Source organism: Salvelinus fontinalis, chromosome 27 (assembly GCF_029448725.1).
Source record: "Salvelinus fontinalis isolate EN_2023a chromosome 27, ASM2944872v1, whole genome shotgun sequence".
Lineage (NCBI taxonomy): Eukaryota > Metazoa > Chordata > Actinopteri > Salmoniformes > Salmonidae > Salvelinus > Salvelinus fontinalis.
The window spans coordinates 28,436,714-28,456,706 of NC_074691.1; the positions used below are offsets into that span (position 1 = coordinate 28,436,714).

Here is a 19,993-nt window from a genome sequence, read left to right on the forward strand (position 1 = left end):
GGGAGCGTTGCTGGACAGCTATTTTCATGTCTCCAAAGATGTTAGATTGGGTTCAAGTCCAGGCTCTGGCTGGGCCACTCAAGGACATTCAGAGACTTGTCACGAAGCCACTCCTGCGTTGTCTTGGCTGTGTGCTTAGGGTCGTTGTCCTGTTGGAAGGTGAACCTTCGCCCCAGTCAGAGGTCCTGAGCACTCTGGATCAGGTTTTCATCAAGAATCTCTCTGTACTTTGCTCCGTTCATCTTTGCCTCGACCCTGCCGCTGAAAACATCCCCACAGCATGATGCTGCCCCCACCATGCTTCACCGAAGGGATGGTGCCTGGTTTCCTACAGAGGTGACGCTTGGCATTCAGGCCAAAGATTTCAATCTTGGTGTCATCATACCAGAGAATCTTGTTTCTCGTGGTCTGAGAGTCTTTAGGTGCATTTTTGGTAAACTCCATGTGCCTTTTACTGAGGAATGGCTTACGTCTGGCCATTCTACCATAAAGGCCTGATTGGTGGAGGGCTGCAAAGATGGTTGTCCTTCTGGAAGTTTCTCCCATCTCCACAGAGTAACTCTGGAGCTCTGTCAGAGTGACCTTTGGGTTCTTGGTCACCTCCCTGACCAAGGCCCTTCTCCTCCGATTGCTCAGTTTGGTTGGGTGGCTCTCGGAAGAGTCTTGGTAGTTCCAAACTTCTTCCATTTAAGAATTCTTGAGGCCACTGTGTTTTTGGGGACCTTCAACCATTATCCAGATCCTGTCTTTGAGCTCTACGGACAATTCCTTTGACCTCATGGCTTGGTTTTTGCTCTGACATGCACTGTCAACTGTGGGGCCTTATATAGACAGGTGTGTGCCTTTCCAAATCATGTCCAATCAATTGAACTTACCACAGGTGGACTCCAATCAAGATCAATGGAAACAGGATGCACCTGAGTTCAATTTCGAGTCTCATTGTAAAGGGTCTGAATGCTTACGTAAATAAGATATTTCAGTTTTTTATTTTTAATACATTTGCAAAAATGTCTATCATTATATGTAGATTGATAAGGATTTTTATTTTGAATAAGGCTGTAACGTAACAAAATGTGGAAAAAGTCAAGGGGTCTGAATACTTTACGAACGCACTACACAAACACACACACACACACACACACACACACACACACACACACACACACACACACCTCACATCTGCATTGAACTTTCCTTTCTTTCTTTACCTCTGTCTCGCGCTCTCTCTCGCTCTCTCCCTTCCCCCTACAGCAGGACATGCCGTGGAAGGTGCGGAGGTTTGCTAAGCTGGACATGTCGGCCCGTCTGGAGCTGCAGTCTGCACTGGACGCTGAGATCAGAGCCAAGCAGGCCATCCAAGATGAACTGAACAAAGTCAAGGCCTCCAACATCTCCACTGAGTGGTGCGTCCACTGCTGCTCTTACTTACTTCTACTTTTAAGCTCTTACTTAGTCTGAGAACTACACTGAGAATACACTGAATCTTTATTTTTGCAAAGGGAACATGGAATGCCAGGCACATTAAAGTGCAGTACATTGCAATCTGTCAAAGGCTGAACCACCATTGCTCTGTTACGCTTGCATGATCTGATTTGACCTTGTTGACATTCTCTTGTTCCTCCATCCTCCTCTCTCCTCAGTAAACTGCAGGAGTCGGAGACTAAGAACCAGGACCTGCTGGCTGAGATGGAGAGGCTGAAGAAGGATACAGAGGAGTTCCGCCTGCGTAGAGGTGAGACTGGAACATCACCTCTGACCTGTGTTACTCCTCTCCACTCCATGTATTCTATTTGAGTGACAACCTTAGAGCGGAAGCCGGGAGAGCGCCACAGTTCTCCAATTTCTCTGTGCTAAAGCCACTTCACCGTACAGCATGCTGATGTGATGGTTGTCTGGTGTGGTTTTCTTCTGTAGGTGTGAAACACCAGGACTCCCAGAACTCTTTCCTTGCCTTCCTCAACGCCCCCACCTCAGCCCTGGACCAGTTCGATGTAAGTAACCTAAATAATCTGTTCTGAATTCCATTGTCTCTGAATCATTTAAATATTAGATTCATTCTTTAATCAACCTTATTTGTATACATTTTTTTGTGAGTGGCTGTTCCTTCCTTCACTTAAAAAACAACATTGATTTTGTTCAGAACATTCATTTTCTTTTATTGATTTATTTTCATATGTATGAATATTTCACATCTTGTTTTAATTTGCTTCTCCATGCTTCCATGTTCTGCTACATCAGGACTCTTTCTCCTCATCCTCATCCTCTTTAATTGAGTTTTGGGAAGACGTAAGGTTCTGTTGGGCAGTGGGCGACGTGTGTGTGTGTGTGTGTGTGTGTGTGTGTGTGTGTGTGTGTGTGTGTGTGTGTGTGTGTGTGTGTGTGTGTGTGTGAAGCTTTAGACTTTAGATAGACTATAAGCTAACTAGCTGCCTCGTAAAGAGTGGTGATGTCATTTGATCCAGTGTTTGTGTGAGTTCGTGACCCATACCCCTCTGTGTCCGTCTGTGTGCGTGTCTGTGAGCATCATTTGAGAAGGTGTGCAAGTGCACACTTCAGGAAAAGGGTGGATAATTGTGACGTAGCCATTGAGTGAGGGTTTGGGCTCCTTGGCTTTTAGCTAAGACTTAAAGTGGAACTGACACCGTGTCATATATGAAACAAACCGATATCATATTATGATATATCAGTCAAAAAGATCAAGTTCCCAGTTTATGCTACAAAACCAACTTTATAAGAGGTTTTAAAAGTAGGTTCTATTTGACTCAACATTCCATGACGTAGAGTTTTTATTTATTTAACTGGAGAGTAAGGCATAGTTGGCAGAATATATGGATACAGTTCAATGCATGATCAATGTAAGGTAATTCAGCAATACATTTCTTGGTAGTCCAACAAATATTGCTATCAGGTTCTAAATCTCAGCTTGCCTGGTACATTATTTGCTGCCTCCAGCCATTCGGGATTCAGTTTTAAAGACAAAATATTTTTAACAAAAACGGACGGGTGTAACCAAGGCTGAGAATGTTAATACAATGAAACTAGCAAGGGCAATGATCACAACGTGGCTAATAGGCTAGCTTATCTATTTATGTAGCAATTTATTTAGCAAGCTTAAAACATGCAGCCTAACGTTAGCTAGCTTCTGGGAGGATGATATGTCATTGGGTGAGTGGGTGAGTGACCGACTTTTTCCCCTCATATCTTTGTCTGTGGCTACAGCTAGAGTTCTAGGTGTCATTTGGTTAGCTAGTAAGAAATGTGAATCACTTTGCTAGCTAGCGATTCTGAACTTGAATGATTGTTATCCACAGTTAGCATATCTCTTAGTTGTCAATCAAATATATTTGGCATCGATCAAATAGGCAGGGAAGCAGGCAAATTCCCATTCAATTATTACAAGTGGGTTGGGACAAGCAGGCAAGCTGCAGAAGGGCAAGCCAGCTACTCTTTCCCCATTGTTTATCAGTGCAATTTTGGTGAAGAAGTTTGAGAGGGTTTATCTACTATTCCCTCATTAGATTTGAGCTCATCTGGTTCTGTCTAACATTAGTTGTTGATCTTGTTGATGTGCATAGGCAACTGAGGGAGAGCGAGCCAACCTTGTCATGCTTGTTTGACTGTAAAGTTCCCAAATGTAACAGAACTCCTGTGGTATTTGTGGCTTTTTGGCAAATGCTGCCTAAAGATCTAATGGCATGCTGTTGCTACAGCCTTTAAACACACAGTCAAAGTGAATGATGGCAGGCCCTTGTGACAAATGGCTTATTTGCATATAGGCCTACTGTAGCTCTGATTGGCTATTGCGCACCGGTCTGTGTAGAGTCCGGTCCTGGGCAAGACAGATGTTTGTTAGGTTTTATTTACTGCATTGTCTATTGATTGTCAAAGAGCACGGCTGCTTTCCCCCTCTATATTGCTATAGAATTTTCACAAATACCTTACTCTATGTCGTTCCAAAACATTCTATGATGGTATGAACACTTAGATATGGTAATTTTCAAGTTGTCGCATGTCAGAGAAAACGAAAATTTAAATTCAATTATTCATACCCCTTGACTTATTCCACATATTCCACAATGTATTGAAAATTAAATACAGAAATGTTTTATTTACATAAGTATTCACACTCTTGAGTCCATACTTTGTAGAAGTGATTACAGCTGTGAGTCTTTATGGGTAAGTCTCTAAGAGCTTTGCAAACCTGGATTGTATGTATTTGCACATTATTATTTGGTTTATTCTTCAAGCTCTGTCAAGTTGTTTGTTGATCATTGCTAGACAGCCATTTTCAAGTCTTGCCTTAGATTTTCAAGATTTAAGTCAAAACTGTAACTTGGCCACTCAGCAACATTCAATGTCATCTTGGTAAGCAACTCCAGTGTATATCTGGCCTTGTATATTTACCGTATCATATGGAGACAGAAACATAAAACTTTTACCTTATCAAATCAAACTTGATATGTCACATGCGCCGAATAGAACAGGTGTAGACCTTAGTGAAATGCTTACTTACAAGCCCTTAACCAACAATGCAGTTTTAAGAAAATACCAAAAAGAAAAGTAAGATATAAGAAAAACAAATAATTAAAGAGCAGCAGTAAATAACAATAGCAGGGTTATATACAAGGGGTACCGGTACAGAGTCGATGGTGCGGGGGCACCGGTATTGAGGTAATTATGTACATGCAGGTAGGGTTGTTAAAGTGTCTATAAATAGATAATAGCAGAGAGTTGCAGCAGCATATGTGTGGGGGGTACAAATAGTCTGGGTAGCTATTTGATTAGCTGTTCAGGAGTCTTGTGGCTTGGGGGTAGAAGCTGTTTAGAAGCCTCTAGTACCTCTACTTAGTGCTCTGGTACTGATTGCCGTGATGTAGCAGAGAGAACGGTCTATGACTAGGGTGGCTGGAGTCTTTGACAATTTTTAGGGCCTTCCTCTGACACCGCCTGGTATAGAGGTCCTGGATGGTAGTAAGCTTGGCCCCGGTGATGTACTACACTACACTCTGTAGTGCCTTGCGGTCGGAGGCCGAGTAGTTGCCATACCAGGCAGTGATGCAACCCGTCAGGATGCTCTCGATGGCGCAGCTGTAGAACCTTTTGAGGATCAGAGGACCCATGCCAAATCTTTTCAGTCTCCTGAGGTTGGAATAGGTTTTGTCGTGCCCTCTTCACGACTGTCATAGTGTGCTTGGACCATGTTAGTTTGTTGGTGATGTGGACGCCAAGGAACTTGAAGCTCTCAACCTGCTCCACTACAGCCCCGTCGATGAGAATGGGGGCGTGCTCGGTCCTCCTTTTCCTGTAGTCCACAATCATCTCCTTTGTCTTGATCACGTTGAGGGAGAGGTTGTTCTCCTTGCACCACACGGTCAGGCCTATGACCTCCTCCCTATAGGCTGTCTCATTGTTGTTGGTGATCAGGCCTACCACTGTTGTGTCATCAGCAAACTTAATGATGGTGTTGGAGCTGTGCCTGGCCGTGCAGTCATGAGTGAACAGGGAGTACAGGAGGGGACAATGATATAGTAACTTGTTGACTTAACTCTAGAATGCCTACTTCAAGTGTTTTAGTACTAGTCTGTAATCTCAGGACTTAACCTACGGGGGCCCCCGTGTTGAGAATCAGCGTGGGGGATGTGTTACCTACCCATACCACCTGGGGGCGGCCCATCAGGAAGTCTAGGATCCAGTTGCCGAGAGAGGTATTTAGTCCCAGGGTCCTTAGCTTAGTGATGAGCTTTGAGGGTACTATGGTGATGAACGCTGAGCTGTAGTCAATGAATAGCATTCTCACATAGTTGTTCATTTTGTCCAGGTGTGAAAGGGCAGTGTGGAGTGCAATAGAGATTGCATCATCTATGGATCTGTTGGTGCGGTATGTCAATTGGAGTGGGTCTAGGGTTTCTGGCATAATGGTGTTGATGTGAGTCATGACCATCATTTCAAAGCATTTCATGGCTACAGACGTGAGTGCTACGGGTCGGTAGTCAATTAGGCAGGTTACCTTAGTGTTCTTAGGCACAGGGACTATGGTGGTCTGCTTGAAACATGTTGGTATTACAGACTCAGACAGGGAGAGGTTGAAAATGTCAGTGAAGACACTTGCCAGTTGGTCAGCGCATGCTCGGGGTGCACTTCCTGGTAATCTGTCTGGCCCAGCAACCTTGTAAATGTTGAACTGTTTAAAGATCTTACTCACATCGGCTGCGGAGAGCGTGATCACACTGTCATCCGTAACAGCTGATGCTCTCATGCATGTTTCAGTGTTACTTGCCTCGAAGCGAGCATAGAAGTTATTTAGCTCGCCTGGTAGGCTCGTGTCACTGGGCAGCTCCCGACTGTGCTTCACTTTGTAGTCTGTAATAGTTTGCAAGCCTTACCACATCTGATGAGCGTCGGAGCCGGTGTAGTACGATTCGATCTTAGTCCTGTATTGATGCTTTGCCTGTTTGATGGTTCATTGGAGGGCATAGCGTTAGAAAGCGGCAGCTCTATCCTTCAGCTCAGTGCGAGTGTTGCCTGTAAACCATGGCTTCTGGTTGGGGTATGTACGTACAGTCACTGTGGGGACGACGTCCTCTATGCACTTATTGATAAAGTCAGTAACTGATATGGTGTACTCCTCAATGCCATCGGAAGAATCACGGAACATATACCAGTCTGTGCTAGCAAAACAGTCCTGTAGTTTAGCATCTGCTTCATCTGACCACTTCTTTATTGACCGAGTCACTGGTGCTTCCTGCTTGAATTTTAGCTTGTAAGCAGGAATCAGGAGGATAGAGTTATGGTCAGATTTGCCAAATGGAGGGCGAGGGAGAGCTTTGTACGTGTCTCTGTGGTGTCTCTGTGTGTGGAGTAAAGGTGGTCTATAATTTTTTTCCCTCTGGATGCACATTTAACATGCTGATAGAAATTCGGTAAAACTGATTTAAGTTTCCCTGCATTAAAGTCACCGGCCACTAGGAGCGCCGCCTCTGGATGAGCGTTTTCCTGTTTGCTTATTGCAGAATACAGCTCATTTAGTGCAGTTTTAGTGCCAACTTCACTCTGTGGTGGTACGTAGACTGCTACGAAAAATACAGATGAAAAGTCTCTTGGTAGATAGTGTGGTCTACAGCTTATCAAGAGATACTCTACCTCAGGCGAGCAAGACTTTGAGACTTCCTTAGATATCGTGCACCAGCTGTTGTTTACATAAATGCATAAGCCCCCGGCTCGTGTCTTACAAGAGGCTGCTGTTCTGTTTGCCGATTGAGTGTATAACCCGCCAGCTGTATGTTCTTGACGTTGTCGTTCAGCCACGACACGGTGAAAAATAACATTTTACAGTTTTCAATGTCCCGTTGTTAGTATATACGTGCTTTCAGTTCGTCCTATTTATTTTCCAGCGATTGAACGTTAGCTAGCAGAACGGAAGTCAAGGGCAGATTAGCCACTTGTCACCTGATCCTCGCAAGGCACCCTGATCTTTTGCCTCATTCTCAGTTTCCTTCTCCTGGTTTGGTGTCTGCAGTATATCCTGCACGTCTGACTCATTGAAGAAGAACTCCACGTCCAATTTGAGGTGAATAATCCCAGTTCTGATGTCCAGAAGCTCTTTTCGGTCATAAGAGACGGTAGCAGCAACATTATGTACAAAACAAGTTACGAACAACGCGAAAAAACAAACAAAATAGCATGATTGGTTGAGAGCCGATAAGCCGGCAGCCCTGCCCTCCGGTGCCATCATTAGTTCATATGTAGACATAGTTTTTAAAATAATTTTCAATTATTTAGTTACGAAATGTATTTTAATTAAATGAGTTGACTCTTCACATGGGCCGATTTCACTGAACAACAAAAGAAAGGGAATATTGAATGATCCCCAATGATCCATCACATCTCCCAAAAACGTTTTCAACATACATCTGTAAAATGATAGTCTAGAAACTAAAGCTTTGGTTGTCTTCCTCTCAGGCTTCCATGTCTTCTCCCTGGACCTACTCAATGTTCACCTCTTGGACATCAGACTCTGAGGCCTCATCTTCACTGTCACTTTCCAACCTTGAGGATGGCTCGTTATCAGGCTTAAAAAGCCTCAAATTTGCACGGATGGCCACCAATTTTTCAACCCTTGTATTGGTCAGCCTGTTGCGTGCTTTGGTGTGTGTGTTCCCAAACAAGGACCAGTTGCGCTCTGAGGCGGCTGATGTTTGTGGGATTTGGAGGATGATGGAGGCAACAGGGGAAAGAGCCTCAGATCCACAAAGTCCCTTCCACCAGGTGGCCGATGAGATATGTTGGCACGACTGCCATATTGCATCTCCATCCCAAAACCCTTGCTTGGAAGTGTACTTCGCCAGACTGCCAAGAACCTTGCCCTCAACCAGGCCAAGGTGGCGAGACACGGTAGGCGTTGTTGATCTCTGCACCAGACAGGATGCTCTTGCCAGCATACTTGGGGTCAAACATGTACGCTGCGGCGTGTGTGGGCTTCAGGGAGAAGTCTTCACGCTTTTTGTTGTATTTCAGAACTGCAGTTTCCTCTGATTGGAGCAACAGTGAAGTGGGCAGGGCAGTACGGATTTCTTCTCTTACATCTGCAAGTGGAGTCTAAACATCAGACAGGATGGCATTGTCTCCCTCAATCTGTGCAATGGCTACTGCTATAGGTTTCAGGAGTTTCAGGCTGCTTACCACTCTCTCCCAAAATACATCATCCAGTAGGATCCTCTTGATGGGGCTGTCCATATCGGCAGACTGTGAAATGGCAATTTCTTGGAGAGACTCCTTCCCCTCCAGGAGACTGTCAAACATGATGACAACACCACCCCAACGGGTGTTGCTGGGCAGCTTCAATGTGGTGCTCTTATTCTTCTCATTTTGCTTGGTGAGGCAGATTGCTACTATAACGTGATGACCCTTCACATACCTAACCATTTCCTTGGCTCTCTTGTAGAGTGTATCCATTGTTTTCAGTGCCAAGATATCCTTGAGGAGCAGATTCAATGCATGAGCAGCACAGCCAGTGGGTGTGATATGAGGGTAGGACTCCTCCACTTTAGACCAAACAGACTTCATGTTCACAGCATTGTCTGTCACCAGTGCAAATACCTTCTGTGGTACAAGGTCATTGATGACTGCCTTCAGCTCATCTGCAATGTAGAGACCGGTGTGTCTGTTGTCCCTTGTGTCTGTGCTCTTGAAGAATACTGGTTGAGGGGTGGAGATGATGTAGTTAATTATTCTTTGCCCACAAACATTCGACCACCCATCAGAGATGATTGCAATAGTCTGCTTTCTCTATGATTTGCTTGACCTTCACTTGAACTCTGTTGATCTCTGCATCCAGCAAATGAGTAGATAAAGCATGTCTGGTTGGGGGGGTGTATGCTGGGCGAAGAATATTCAAAAATCTCTTCCAATACACATTGCCTGTGAGGATCAGAGGTGAACAAGTTGCATACACAGCTCGAGCAAGACATTCATCAGCATTTCTCTGTTCCTCCATTAAGTCAAAAAAACTTCTGATTCCAGGAGGACCATGAGCTGTTGCTATCGAGAAGTTGTCTGATTCATCATTTTCACCTCGAATAGAGGTAGAGGGACTTTTGTCAGAGGTTGCTTGTTGTGAGCGCTGAGGGAACTTTATGCACATGGCCAGATGATTCTGCATCATTGTTGCATTCTTCACACATGATTTGGCACAGTATTTGCAAATGTACACAGCTTTTCCTTCTACATTAGCTGCAGTGAAATGTCTCCACACATCCGATAGTGCCCTTGGCATTTTCCTGTAAAGATTAGAAAAAAATGAGTAAAAAAACAACAAATACAATTCCATGTACAGATAAATAGTTAAGCAGTTAGATTAAACAACTCCTTTGCAAGATACATGTTTTAAAATGAAACGTGTGTTAACAGGTGAATTAACACTCAGTTAGCAGGCTCAAGCAAGCTAAAAACCCACATGGTAGCAAAAACTAACTAGCAGAAATTAAGTTAGAAATGATTTAAACACACTTTGCTTTAGGCTACTATTTACTAGTTAACAACAAATCATGTATGTCATAAAATATATTCACCCCACCCATTATTGTAATCAAAACTTACCAGAAAGCATGTAGTCCTTGGCTCAGACAGTGTAGTAGTGTGGGCTCAATTTCATCTCATTCCTGTGCAAGATCTTGAGAATCAGCTGTATATGTGATGGAAGAATGCACTGTGCATGCAGAGGGTTGCAATTCCAATGAATTGGGGATAGTTTAACCAAAATATACCACAAGACCTGGAATTGCCTTATGTGTATCTCACAAAAAAAGGTTCACTGTTATAAGCTAACTTCTTTGATGAATTTAAGCAAAATTCCAGGGCTTAACTTCCCATGGAACATTTCTGGTAAATGTCAGGAAATGTATCGGAAAGTGTCTACCCTTTGCAACTGTAACCACTATTATTGAAGACGGAATGAGTCCATGCAACTTATTATGCGATTTGTTAAGCACATTTTTACTCCTGAACTTATCTAGGCTTGCCATAACAAAGAGGCTGAATACTTGTTGACTCAAGACATTTCAGCTTTAAAAGTTTTATTAATTAAAAAAATGTTCTCCAAACAAAATTCCAGTTTGACATTATGGGGTATTGTGTGTGTGTGTTTGGGGCTGTTGCGGTGACCGTATTACCGCCACACCGGCAGTCATGACCGCAGTAAAATTCCACGTGACCTTTGAGTGACGGTAATTTCATGTACTTTGGACATACTTTAGTAGTACCGAACTTGCTAACGACCGTCAGGTACTAATGGCCTGATACTCAGGGCTCTATTGTCCCTCTAACCACTCTGACAGCAATACAAATGCAATAGAAAATCACATCAAATACTTTTCATCAAAACATTATCATGCTTTTAAAACTCACCTCACTGTGATTGATCAATTTGAAAAAAGAAGTTCAACAGCAAGTTCAAACTGAGTGTAAAACATGGTCATTATGGATGTTCAATTATATTCTTCTTACTATAAAATCATATAAAATAATGGCATGGTACTTATAAGCATATCTTGTCAGCTAATTAACTAGCCTACAGCCTATGGCATGGCGCATAGCCAGATAACATACAGTAGAGCAACTCATTCTGTTCTTCTGAAATACATTTTCTTCATATCATAATGTTTCTTTAGACCTGACTAAAATAAATAATGGATTTATAGTGATGGTGTTTGTTCAATTGATTTATTCTACTTTTTTTCCATGTAGATGTTCCAAAGGCGTCATCAGCGGCTTGTATTCCGCTTGCTTGGAGGCCTGGAGATACTAAACATGTTTATGATAATTAACTGTCAGTTACCGTGACACCGGCTGTCTTTTGCATAACCGCCACAGCCCTAATTGTGTGTACATTTTGAATTCACGCTATAACACAACTAAATGTGTTAAAAGTAATGGGGTGTGAATACTTTCTGAAGGCACTGTATATGAACATATTTTAATAAGATTTCATGTTGCTAAAACGCTGTCAATTCGACTTTAAAATAATTTTGTAGACTGATAGGATTCCTTCCATTTTGTATTGTATTTATTAAGGATCCCCATTAGTTCCTGCTAAGACAGCAGCTACTCTTCCTGGGGTCCAGCAGAAATGATGGCAGTAATATACTTTCTAATATAAAAAAAAATTCTCATTAAAATACATTTTACAACAGATTTCACAATTCATTAAATGTGTGCACTTCGGCCCCTACTCTACTACAACACACATTCCAGGTCTACATGTGTATAGTGTGTTTGTACCTGTGTGTGTGACTCTTCACAGTCCTCGCTGTTCCATAAGGTGCATTTTTATTTGTATTTTTTTTAAATCTGATTCTACTGCTTGGGTCAGTTACTTGATGTAGAATAGAGTTCCATGTAGACATTCACTATACGGACATTCTTTAAAGTCATACATGGCTACTTGACTTTGAGTCCAGACACTACAGAACATACCTCTGTTTAATACCCTGTAGCGAGCTTCCCTTCCACACGGTAGTACCATCACGAGTTCCCAGATTAGACCTAGAGTCTACGTCCCAAAACAGCACCCTATTCCCCACAGTGCACTGGGGCTCTGGTGAAAAATCGTGCGCTGTGTAGGCAAGAGGATGGCATTTTGGGACGTTGCCAGAGATTTCCCAACCCAGTCCTTCAGTGCAATGTGGACATCTTCAACAAATAGATAGGACACAAAAAAGGAATGGTAGCCTATTTAATGTTTACATCTCTCCATTTCTCCATCCCTCTCTGTCTCTCTCTCCCCCCACTGAAGCGCTCTCCATCAGTTGGGCCAACTAGCAAAGGCAGACGTGTAAGCTGAGCAGCAGCTCTGTGCTTGTTATTTTGTCTGTGCCCAATCATCCTCTGAATCTCAATCCGGTCTTTTGCATGAATGGGAACACATTGTCTGTTTTGTGTTGATTGTGTGCATGGGGGAAAAGCAACCTTGGACTTTCAAATAAGTTATATCAAATGCTTCCTTGTAAGGAGCCTGTTACTGCACTGGCCTGCACTGTAGTCCTCCAATTAGCTACAGTAGCCTAGCCTATATGTTGTCCTCCAAGATTTCCCCAAACCAAAACATGGTGTATGGTGGTGCTGTTCTCTCTCGTGGTACGGTCAGCATGGTTCATGGGTTATGTGTAGCGCTCGTGTTCTGTGTATGGTCAATGGGTTATGTGTAGCGCTCGTGTTCTGTGCATGGTCAATGGGTTATGTGTAGCGCTCGTGTCCTGTGCATGGTCAATGGGTTATGTGTAGCGCTCGTGTCCTGTGCATGGTCAATGGGTTATGTGTAGCGCTCGTGTCCTGTGCATGGTCAATGGGTTATGTGTAGCGCTCGTGTCCTGTGCATGGTCAATGGGTTATGTGTAGCGCTCGTGTCCTGTGCATGGTCAATGGGTTATGTGTAGCGCTCGTGTCCTGTGTATGGTCAATGGGTTATGTGTAGCGCTCGTGTTCTGTGCATGGTCAATGGGTTATGTGTAGCGCTCGTGTTCTGTGCATGGTCAATGGGTTGTGTAGCGCTCGTGTTCTGTGCATGGTCAATGGGTTATGTGTAGCGCTCGTGTTCTGTGCATGGTCAATGGGTTATGTGTAGCGCTCGTGTCCTGTGCATGGTCAATGGGTTATGTGTAGCGCTCGTGTCCTGTGTATAGTCAATGGGTTATGTGTAGCGCTCGTGTTCTGTGCATGGTCAATGGGTTATGTGTAGCGCTCGTGTTCTGTGCATGGTCAATGGGTTATGTGTAGCGCTCGTGTCCTGTGCATGGTCAATGGGTTATGTGTAGCGCTCGTATCCTGTGCATGGGTTATGTGTAGCTCTCGTGTTCTGTGCATGGTCAATGGGTTATGTGTAGCGCTCGTATCCTGTGCATGGGTTATGTGTAGCTCTCGTGTTCTGTGCATGGTCAATGGGTTATGTGTAGCGCTCGTGTCCTGTGCATGGTCAATGGGTTATGTGTAGCGCTCGTGTCCTGTGCATGGTCAATGGGTTATGTGTAGCGCTCGTGTCCTGTGCATGGTCAATGGGTTATGTGTAGCGCTCGTGTTCTGTGCATGGTCAATGGGTTATGTGTAGCGCTCGTTTTCTGTGCATGGTCAATGGGTTGTGTAGCGCTCGTGTCCTGTGCATGGTCAATGGGTTATGTGTAGCGCTCGTGTTCTGTGCATGGTTCATGGGTTTGTGGTCCAACCTCCAGGCTTCCTAATGACCATTGACCAATGGGATGGTCAGTCCTATATCTACTATGACCACAATGCCTTTCTACTATGCCTTTTTAATACTGTGCATCTACCTGGTTCAATGGATTTCTTGCTTTTCCCTCTAAGCATGGATGGTGCTTTTTGGTCCCTCTTGGTTTCCTTACTTTCTACCAACTCCCGAACACCATGGCTGCATTCCAAACACTTAACAGACACACCCTCTCCCCTCAGACCTCAAATTAAGTGGACACTTCTGATTACGTATCATGACGTCTGACGAGTTTACAGGGAGGAAGGAATTCATTTTAAATGGACCACCCTTGCCTGGAAATTCGTCACTCGTTTGTCCCACGACAATTGTGTTTTCAGCCACCGGTAGCTTGTGGGTGCTTTATATGAGCTACAGTCAATTATGATTGCATGTCTACTTATATTAACTATATTATTATTAATATACGCTTACTGTATGATAGCTAGAAAATTAATTAGCTAACTAACGTTAGCCTGCCTAGCTGGAACTTCTGAAGAAGGAAAATGTTTTATTTCTACAATTTCCAAAAGATAACCAAACAAAAACATCCTTACTTTTACGAGACGTGTTTGTGCCATCATGTGCATTAATAGCACCATTTCTAACTTATTTACATTCGTTTTTACTTACACTTGTATGTTGATTCCATATTGACATTGAGGTTTTATGTTTTGGCGGACTTTTCTTAGCGGATGTACAATCGTCGCAAATTGAATTATGGGGCCCCGAAGTGAACATAATTGTACACTTGCAAACCCCATTAAAAACGAGGGCTGAGTGGCTTACGTTGCAAACTTCCCTTGCTTGGCTAATCATTTGGACCGACGATAAATATGGCCGCGGGGCTTTCCCCCAAGGGCACAAGGCGAGGGTAAGTGGAGGAGGGTGTCTGAGTTTGAAATGCAGCCCCTGTCTTCCATGTCCTGTAACTCCTTTTATTCTTTCTTTCTACCTCTCTTTTCTCCAGGTGGACTCTGTGGATAACTTCACTCCCTCCAACACCCCATCCAGGGATGAGGACTCCAAAAAGTCTCGCTCACGGTCGCCCTCCATGGCCAGCGACGTAGAGCCTATTGAGGTGAACGCTAACCTCTGAACTTTGACCACTACGCTGGTTTCCCGGCCATATATTAAATACAAGGTATATATTTTTCTGTACTCAAATCTATCTCTCTTCTCCCACACTCCAGTTGATAGACCACCCCCCACGCACAGTCCAGACCCCCACCATGCGACCAGGAGGCTATGGTAGTATCGGCCGCTCATCACCCAAGGTAAGACCTTACATCCTTCTTGTTCTACAGTTTTAACCACAGTCAATACTTTGTAATGTCAATCCCATGGACCTGACGAAGACCAAGCTAAGATTAAAAGGCTTACAGTTTCTGTACTTAAATAAAATGTCACTTTAATGTGTGTGTGTGTGTGTGTGTGTGTGTGTGTGTGTGTGTGTGTGTGTGTGTGTGTGTGTGTGTGTGTGTGTGTGTGTGTGCACACAATCTTTCTGTATTTGTCCTATGTGATTTGACCGGCCGTCTGTTCGCCTCTGTTTGTCACCTGCAGCCCAAAGCCCACCAGTTTGTGGTGAAGTCCTTCAGTGCTCCCACCAAGTGTAACCAGTGCACCTCTCTGATGGTGGGACTCATTCGCCAGGGCTGCACCTGTGAAGGTAGAACAGGGGATAAGGGGAGTGATAAACGTGGGGAGGAGGAGAAGAGAAGGAGGAAGACAGATAGGAGAGAGGGGGATAAAGGGAGGAAGACTGGGATTTGAGAAAAGGGAGTGAAGGAAAACTAAATGAAATGGAAGGCAGGATGCTAGGATGGAAGCAGGAAGAGGGAAGTGGGACAAGACCGAGGTGGCAGTACATTCTCTTTTAATGCTTGATGTGGCTATACATGGATAAAACCCCTCATTCTCTCCTGTCTGGTCCTGTAGTGTGTAACTTCTCGTGCCACGTGACGTGTGCTGACAAGGCTCCAGCGGTGTGCCCCGTGCCACACGACCAGACCAGGGGGCCGCTGGGCATCGACCCTCAGAGGGGTATTGGCACCGCCTACGAAGGACACGTCAGAGTACGTAAGACACAGAATATTGTTTTTGTTTATGCACTCTTTCAACAACTTTTGGTTGAAATTTCCTGCTGGAATAACTCCCTACATGTGAATTAAAGTGAACATTTAAAAACGTCTATCTTACCTTGTATGTATAGCGTCTCTATCAGGGGCTGACCTGTGTGTGTTTGTGAGGTTTGCTTGTTAACAGTGTGTGTGTGTAATAAAATATGTCTGTAGTACTGGGATGGAAAAAAAACCTGCACAACCAATAGCTCCCCAAAAAAAGGGTTGGGTCTATGTGGGAGACTAAAGTGTTTGTCTGTCCCTGTGTGTGTTCCCAGGTGCCCAAGCCCACCGGGGTGAAGAGGGGTTGGCAGCGGGCGGTGGCCGTGGTCTGTGATTTCAAGCTGTTCCTGTACGAGCTGGGAGAGGCCAAGACCACAACGCCCAGTGTGGTCGTCAGTCAGGTCATAGACATGAGGTAAGGACTACAACCTGAGCGCTGTCTGAACTACAACTCCCATTGATGGGAGAGAGATGGCTGCTTATTAGAATTACCTCTGGGTTTAGTTCTTTAGTTCACTCTCTCTCCTTTTTTGTTTTCCAGGGATGAGGAGTTTTCAGTCAGCTCTGTTCTGGCGTCGGACGTCATTCACGCCAGTCGCAAGGACATCCCATGTATATTCAGGGTTAGCCTTTTATTCATGAATACATGCATTTATACATTCATACGTTTACTCAGGGATTACTCCCCCACCTTGTTCCACAGTCTTCAGATTTCTCCGATTTGAACAATACTTCTGCTTTTGTTGTGGGAGGCCTGAAAGCTGTCTCCTCTCTTAGAACCTCTGACCTCTTACCCCTCCAGGTGACGGCATCCCAGCTCTCCCCCTCCTCCAGTCACAAGCCTTCCATCCTGATCCTGGCCGACAGCGACCACGAGAGGAACAAGTGGGTGGGGCTTCTCAACGAGCTGCAGCGCATCCTCAAGAAGAACAAGCTGAAGGAGCGCTTCGTCTACGTGCCCAAAGAGGCCTACGACAGCACGCTACCGCTCATCAAGACCACGCAGTCTGCCGCTATTATAGGTTGGTGGAGAACACACACACACAGCCTCTTTATTTTGGCCATGTAGTACTGCAGTCAATATAGGAACATGAACAAAACTCTATCTGACTTTAGTTTGTAGTGTAGAGCCATTACATGTTGAGCTGCAGTCTCCCTCTGTCATTACCATGGTTCTAATGACTGCAGTATAGATGCACCTTCGGCTGTGCAGTAGACTCTGAATCAAATGTCCTCTTGTTGTTTTCTCTTCAGATCACGAGCGTGTTGCCTTGGGCAACGAGGAAGGCCTTTATGTCATCCATGTCACCAAAGATGGTAAGACTTTAGTACCTGCCTGGAGATGGTGAGACTTTAGTACCTGCCTGGAGATGGTGAGACTTTAGTACCCACCTGGAGATGGTGAGACTTTAGTACCCACCTGGAGATGGTGAGACTTTAGGACCCACCTGGAAATGGTGAGACTTTAGTACCCACCTGGAGATGGTGAGACTTTAGTACCCACCTGGAGATGGTGAGACTTTAGGACCCACCTGGAGATGGTGAGACTATAGTACCCGCCTGGAGATGGTGAGACTTTAGTACCCGCCTGGAGATGGTGAGACTTTAGGACCCACCTGGAGATGGTGAGACTTTAGGACCCACCTGGAGATGGTGAGACTTTAGTACCCGCCTGGAGATGGTGAGACTTTAGTACCCACCTGGAGATGGTGAGACTTTAGGACCCACCTGGAGATGGTGAGACTTTAGGACCCACCTGGAGATGGTGAGACTTTAGGACCCGCCTGGAGATGGTGAGACTTTAGGACCCGCCTGGAGATGGTGAGACTTTAGTACCCGCCTGGAGATGGTGAGACTTTAGTACCCGCCTGGAGATGGTGAGACTTTAGGACCCGCCTGGAGATGGTGAGACTTTAGTACCCACCTGGAGATGGTGAGACTTTAGTACCCACCTGGAGATGGTGAGACTTTAGTACCCACCTGGAGATGGTGATGCACTTCACCCATTATGCAGTTGAATTCTCACCACATGTTAGCTATCACAGTGGAGAAGTTTTTGACAACTCTCTCTGCCTCCCCTCTCCTCTCTTCCCCTTCTCTCCCACCTCCTGACTCTCTCCCTCCTCTCTTCCCCCTCTCTCCCTCTCCTCTCCCCCTCCTCTTTTCCCCTTCTCTCTCCCCTCCTGACTGTCTCCCTCTCCTCTCCCCCTCCTCTTTTCCCCTTCTCTCCCCCTCCTGACTGTCTCCCTCCCTTCTCCCCCTCCTCTTTTCCCCTTCTCTCCCCCTCCTGACTGTCTCCCTCCCCTCTCCACCCTCCTCTTTTCCCCTTCTCTCCACCCTCCTTTTTCCCCGTCCTCGTTCCCTCCCTCCTCTCTCCTCTCCTCTCACCTCCTGACCTAACAGAGATCATCCGTGTTGGGGACAATAAGAAGGTCCACCACATTGACCTGGTCCCCCAGGAGCAGCTCCTAGCGGTCATCTCCGGCCGTAACCGTCACGTCCGTCTCTTCCCCATGGCCGCGCTGGACGGACGGGAGATGGACTCCTACAAGCTGGCCGAGACCAAGGGCTGCACGGCACTGGTGTCCGGCTCAGTCCGAAACAACTCCTTCACCTGTCTGTGTGTGGCCATGAAGAGACAGGTCATCTGTTACGAGGTGGGTGGTGTGTGCAGGAAGGATGGGGTTGTTGGGACTTTTACAAGCCGTTTTACTCTTTCGTGTGTTACAAATTATGTAATATAACTTTGCTCATAAAATATATTTTAAACAAATATATAGGCTCTATTTATGGGATTATGAAGGGTCGATTAAGCCTAAAAATATTAAAAAATTTACTCCCAAAATCACAACATGATGGTTCTGTGTCTCCCAGGTGAACAAGAGCAAGGCACGTCACCGCCGGCTGCAGGAGCTCCAAACCCCAGGTCCTGTCCAGTGGATGGGTCTCCTGAGCGAGCGGCTGTGTGTGGGCTACCAGGCTGGCTTCACACGCTACAGCATCCACGGGGACTGTGCCCCGGTCAGCCTGTTGCACCCCGAGGACCACACCCTAGCCTTCATATCCCAGCAGGCCCTGGACGCGCTCTGTGCCGTGGAGATCTCCTCCAAGGAACTGCTGCTCTGCTTCTCAGCCATAGGGGTCTACGTGGACTCGCAGGGCCGCCGCTCGCGCCAGCAGGAGTTGATGTGGCCCGCCGTGCCCAACTCCGCCTGTAAGTTCTGAACCAGCACAACTGTGTTAAAGCCCAATTCTGCCACTTTCAACCTCATATTCACTATCTAGCACCATACCAGTGTCTTCATGTGTGAAACAGAGCGTTTTTCTGATCTGTGGTTAAAAAGAGAAGAAGAAAGAAAGGTCCTAAAAAATGCTTCTCTGACATCACAGGGTAGGATTAAAAGATTGAAAAAACGTTGATATTCAAAACCGAGTTTCTAGGTCAAGGGAAGGTATTGTCTTGCTCACCACCTCACCGCACATTTCATAGCGTTTGAAAATCACTTTTTCAAATGTTTCAACTTTTGATGATGTAATCGGGTAGAACTTTGTAACTATGTTGATACTGGGTTTGTGCTGGAGATAATCAAAATGAGGTTGAAAAGTGGTGGAGTTGCCCTTTAACCTTTTCATAAACCAAGGGTTTTATATAAGGTTTTATTTCTCCACTGTTTACAAACAACAGGAACAAAATCAAACAATGCATATTGCCTCTGAATATGTTGAAAACTATGGTGTGGATATGATGGACTGTCAGTCCTTGCTTCTAGGGTGTCTGTCAGTGAATTTGTGAGGGGTTACAATTCCCTTGCTCCATCCCAAAGCACCCTGGGGTCTGCCGTTTTGCTGAAAAACCAATCCCAGAATGCACACTACCGTTCAAAAGTTTGGGGTCACTTAGAAATGTCCTTGTTTTTGAAAGAAAAGCAATTTTTTTGTCTATTTAAAACAACATCAAGTTGATCAGAAATACAGTGTAGACATTGTTAACAATACAGCTGATTTTTAATGGAATATCTACATAGGCTTACAGAGGCTCATTATCAGCAACCATCACTCCTGATTTCCAATGGTACATTGTGTTAGCTAATCCAAGTTTATCATTTTAAAAGGCAAA

General features: G+C 45.0%; 1 protein-coding gene across 9 annotated transcripts in view; it reads left to right on the forward strand.

Annotated features, from left to right (window-relative positions):
• LOC129825391 (serine/threonine-protein kinase MRCK alpha-like) overlaps positions 1-19,993 on the forward strand; it is a 135,377-nt gene that overhangs the window by 95,279 nt on the left and 20,105 nt on the right. For 5 of the 9 annotated variants that reach the window (XM_055885473.1, XM_055885469.1, XM_055885468.1 and 2 more), the window contains 14 exons: positions 1,252-1,403; positions 1,641-1,732; positions 1,915-1,991; positions 12,290-12,328; positions 14,721-14,831; positions 14,944-15,027; positions 15,317-15,422; positions 15,692-15,828; positions 16,152-16,291; positions 16,418-16,499; positions 16,679-16,898; positions 17,131-17,193; positions 18,280-18,533; positions 18,751-19,090. In XM_055885473.1, the coding sequence (XP_055741448.1) occupies positions 1,252-1,403; positions 1,641-1,732; positions 1,915-1,991; positions 12,290-12,328; positions 14,721-14,831; positions 14,944-15,027; positions 15,317-15,422; positions 15,692-15,828; positions 16,152-16,291; positions 16,418-16,499; positions 16,679-16,898; positions 17,131-17,193; positions 18,280-18,533; positions 18,751-19,090 (1,897 nt within the window). The remainder of the gene's footprint in view (positions 1-1,251; positions 1,404-1,640; positions 1,733-1,914; positions 1,992-12,289; positions 12,329-14,720; positions 14,832-14,943; positions 15,028-15,316; positions 15,423-15,691; positions 15,829-16,151; positions 16,292-16,417; positions 16,500-16,678; positions 16,899-17,130; positions 17,194-18,279; positions 18,534-18,750; positions 19,091-19,993) is intronic. The other 4 variants (XM_055885467.1, XM_055885471.1, XM_055885474.1 and 1 more) reach the window with 2 other exon arrangements.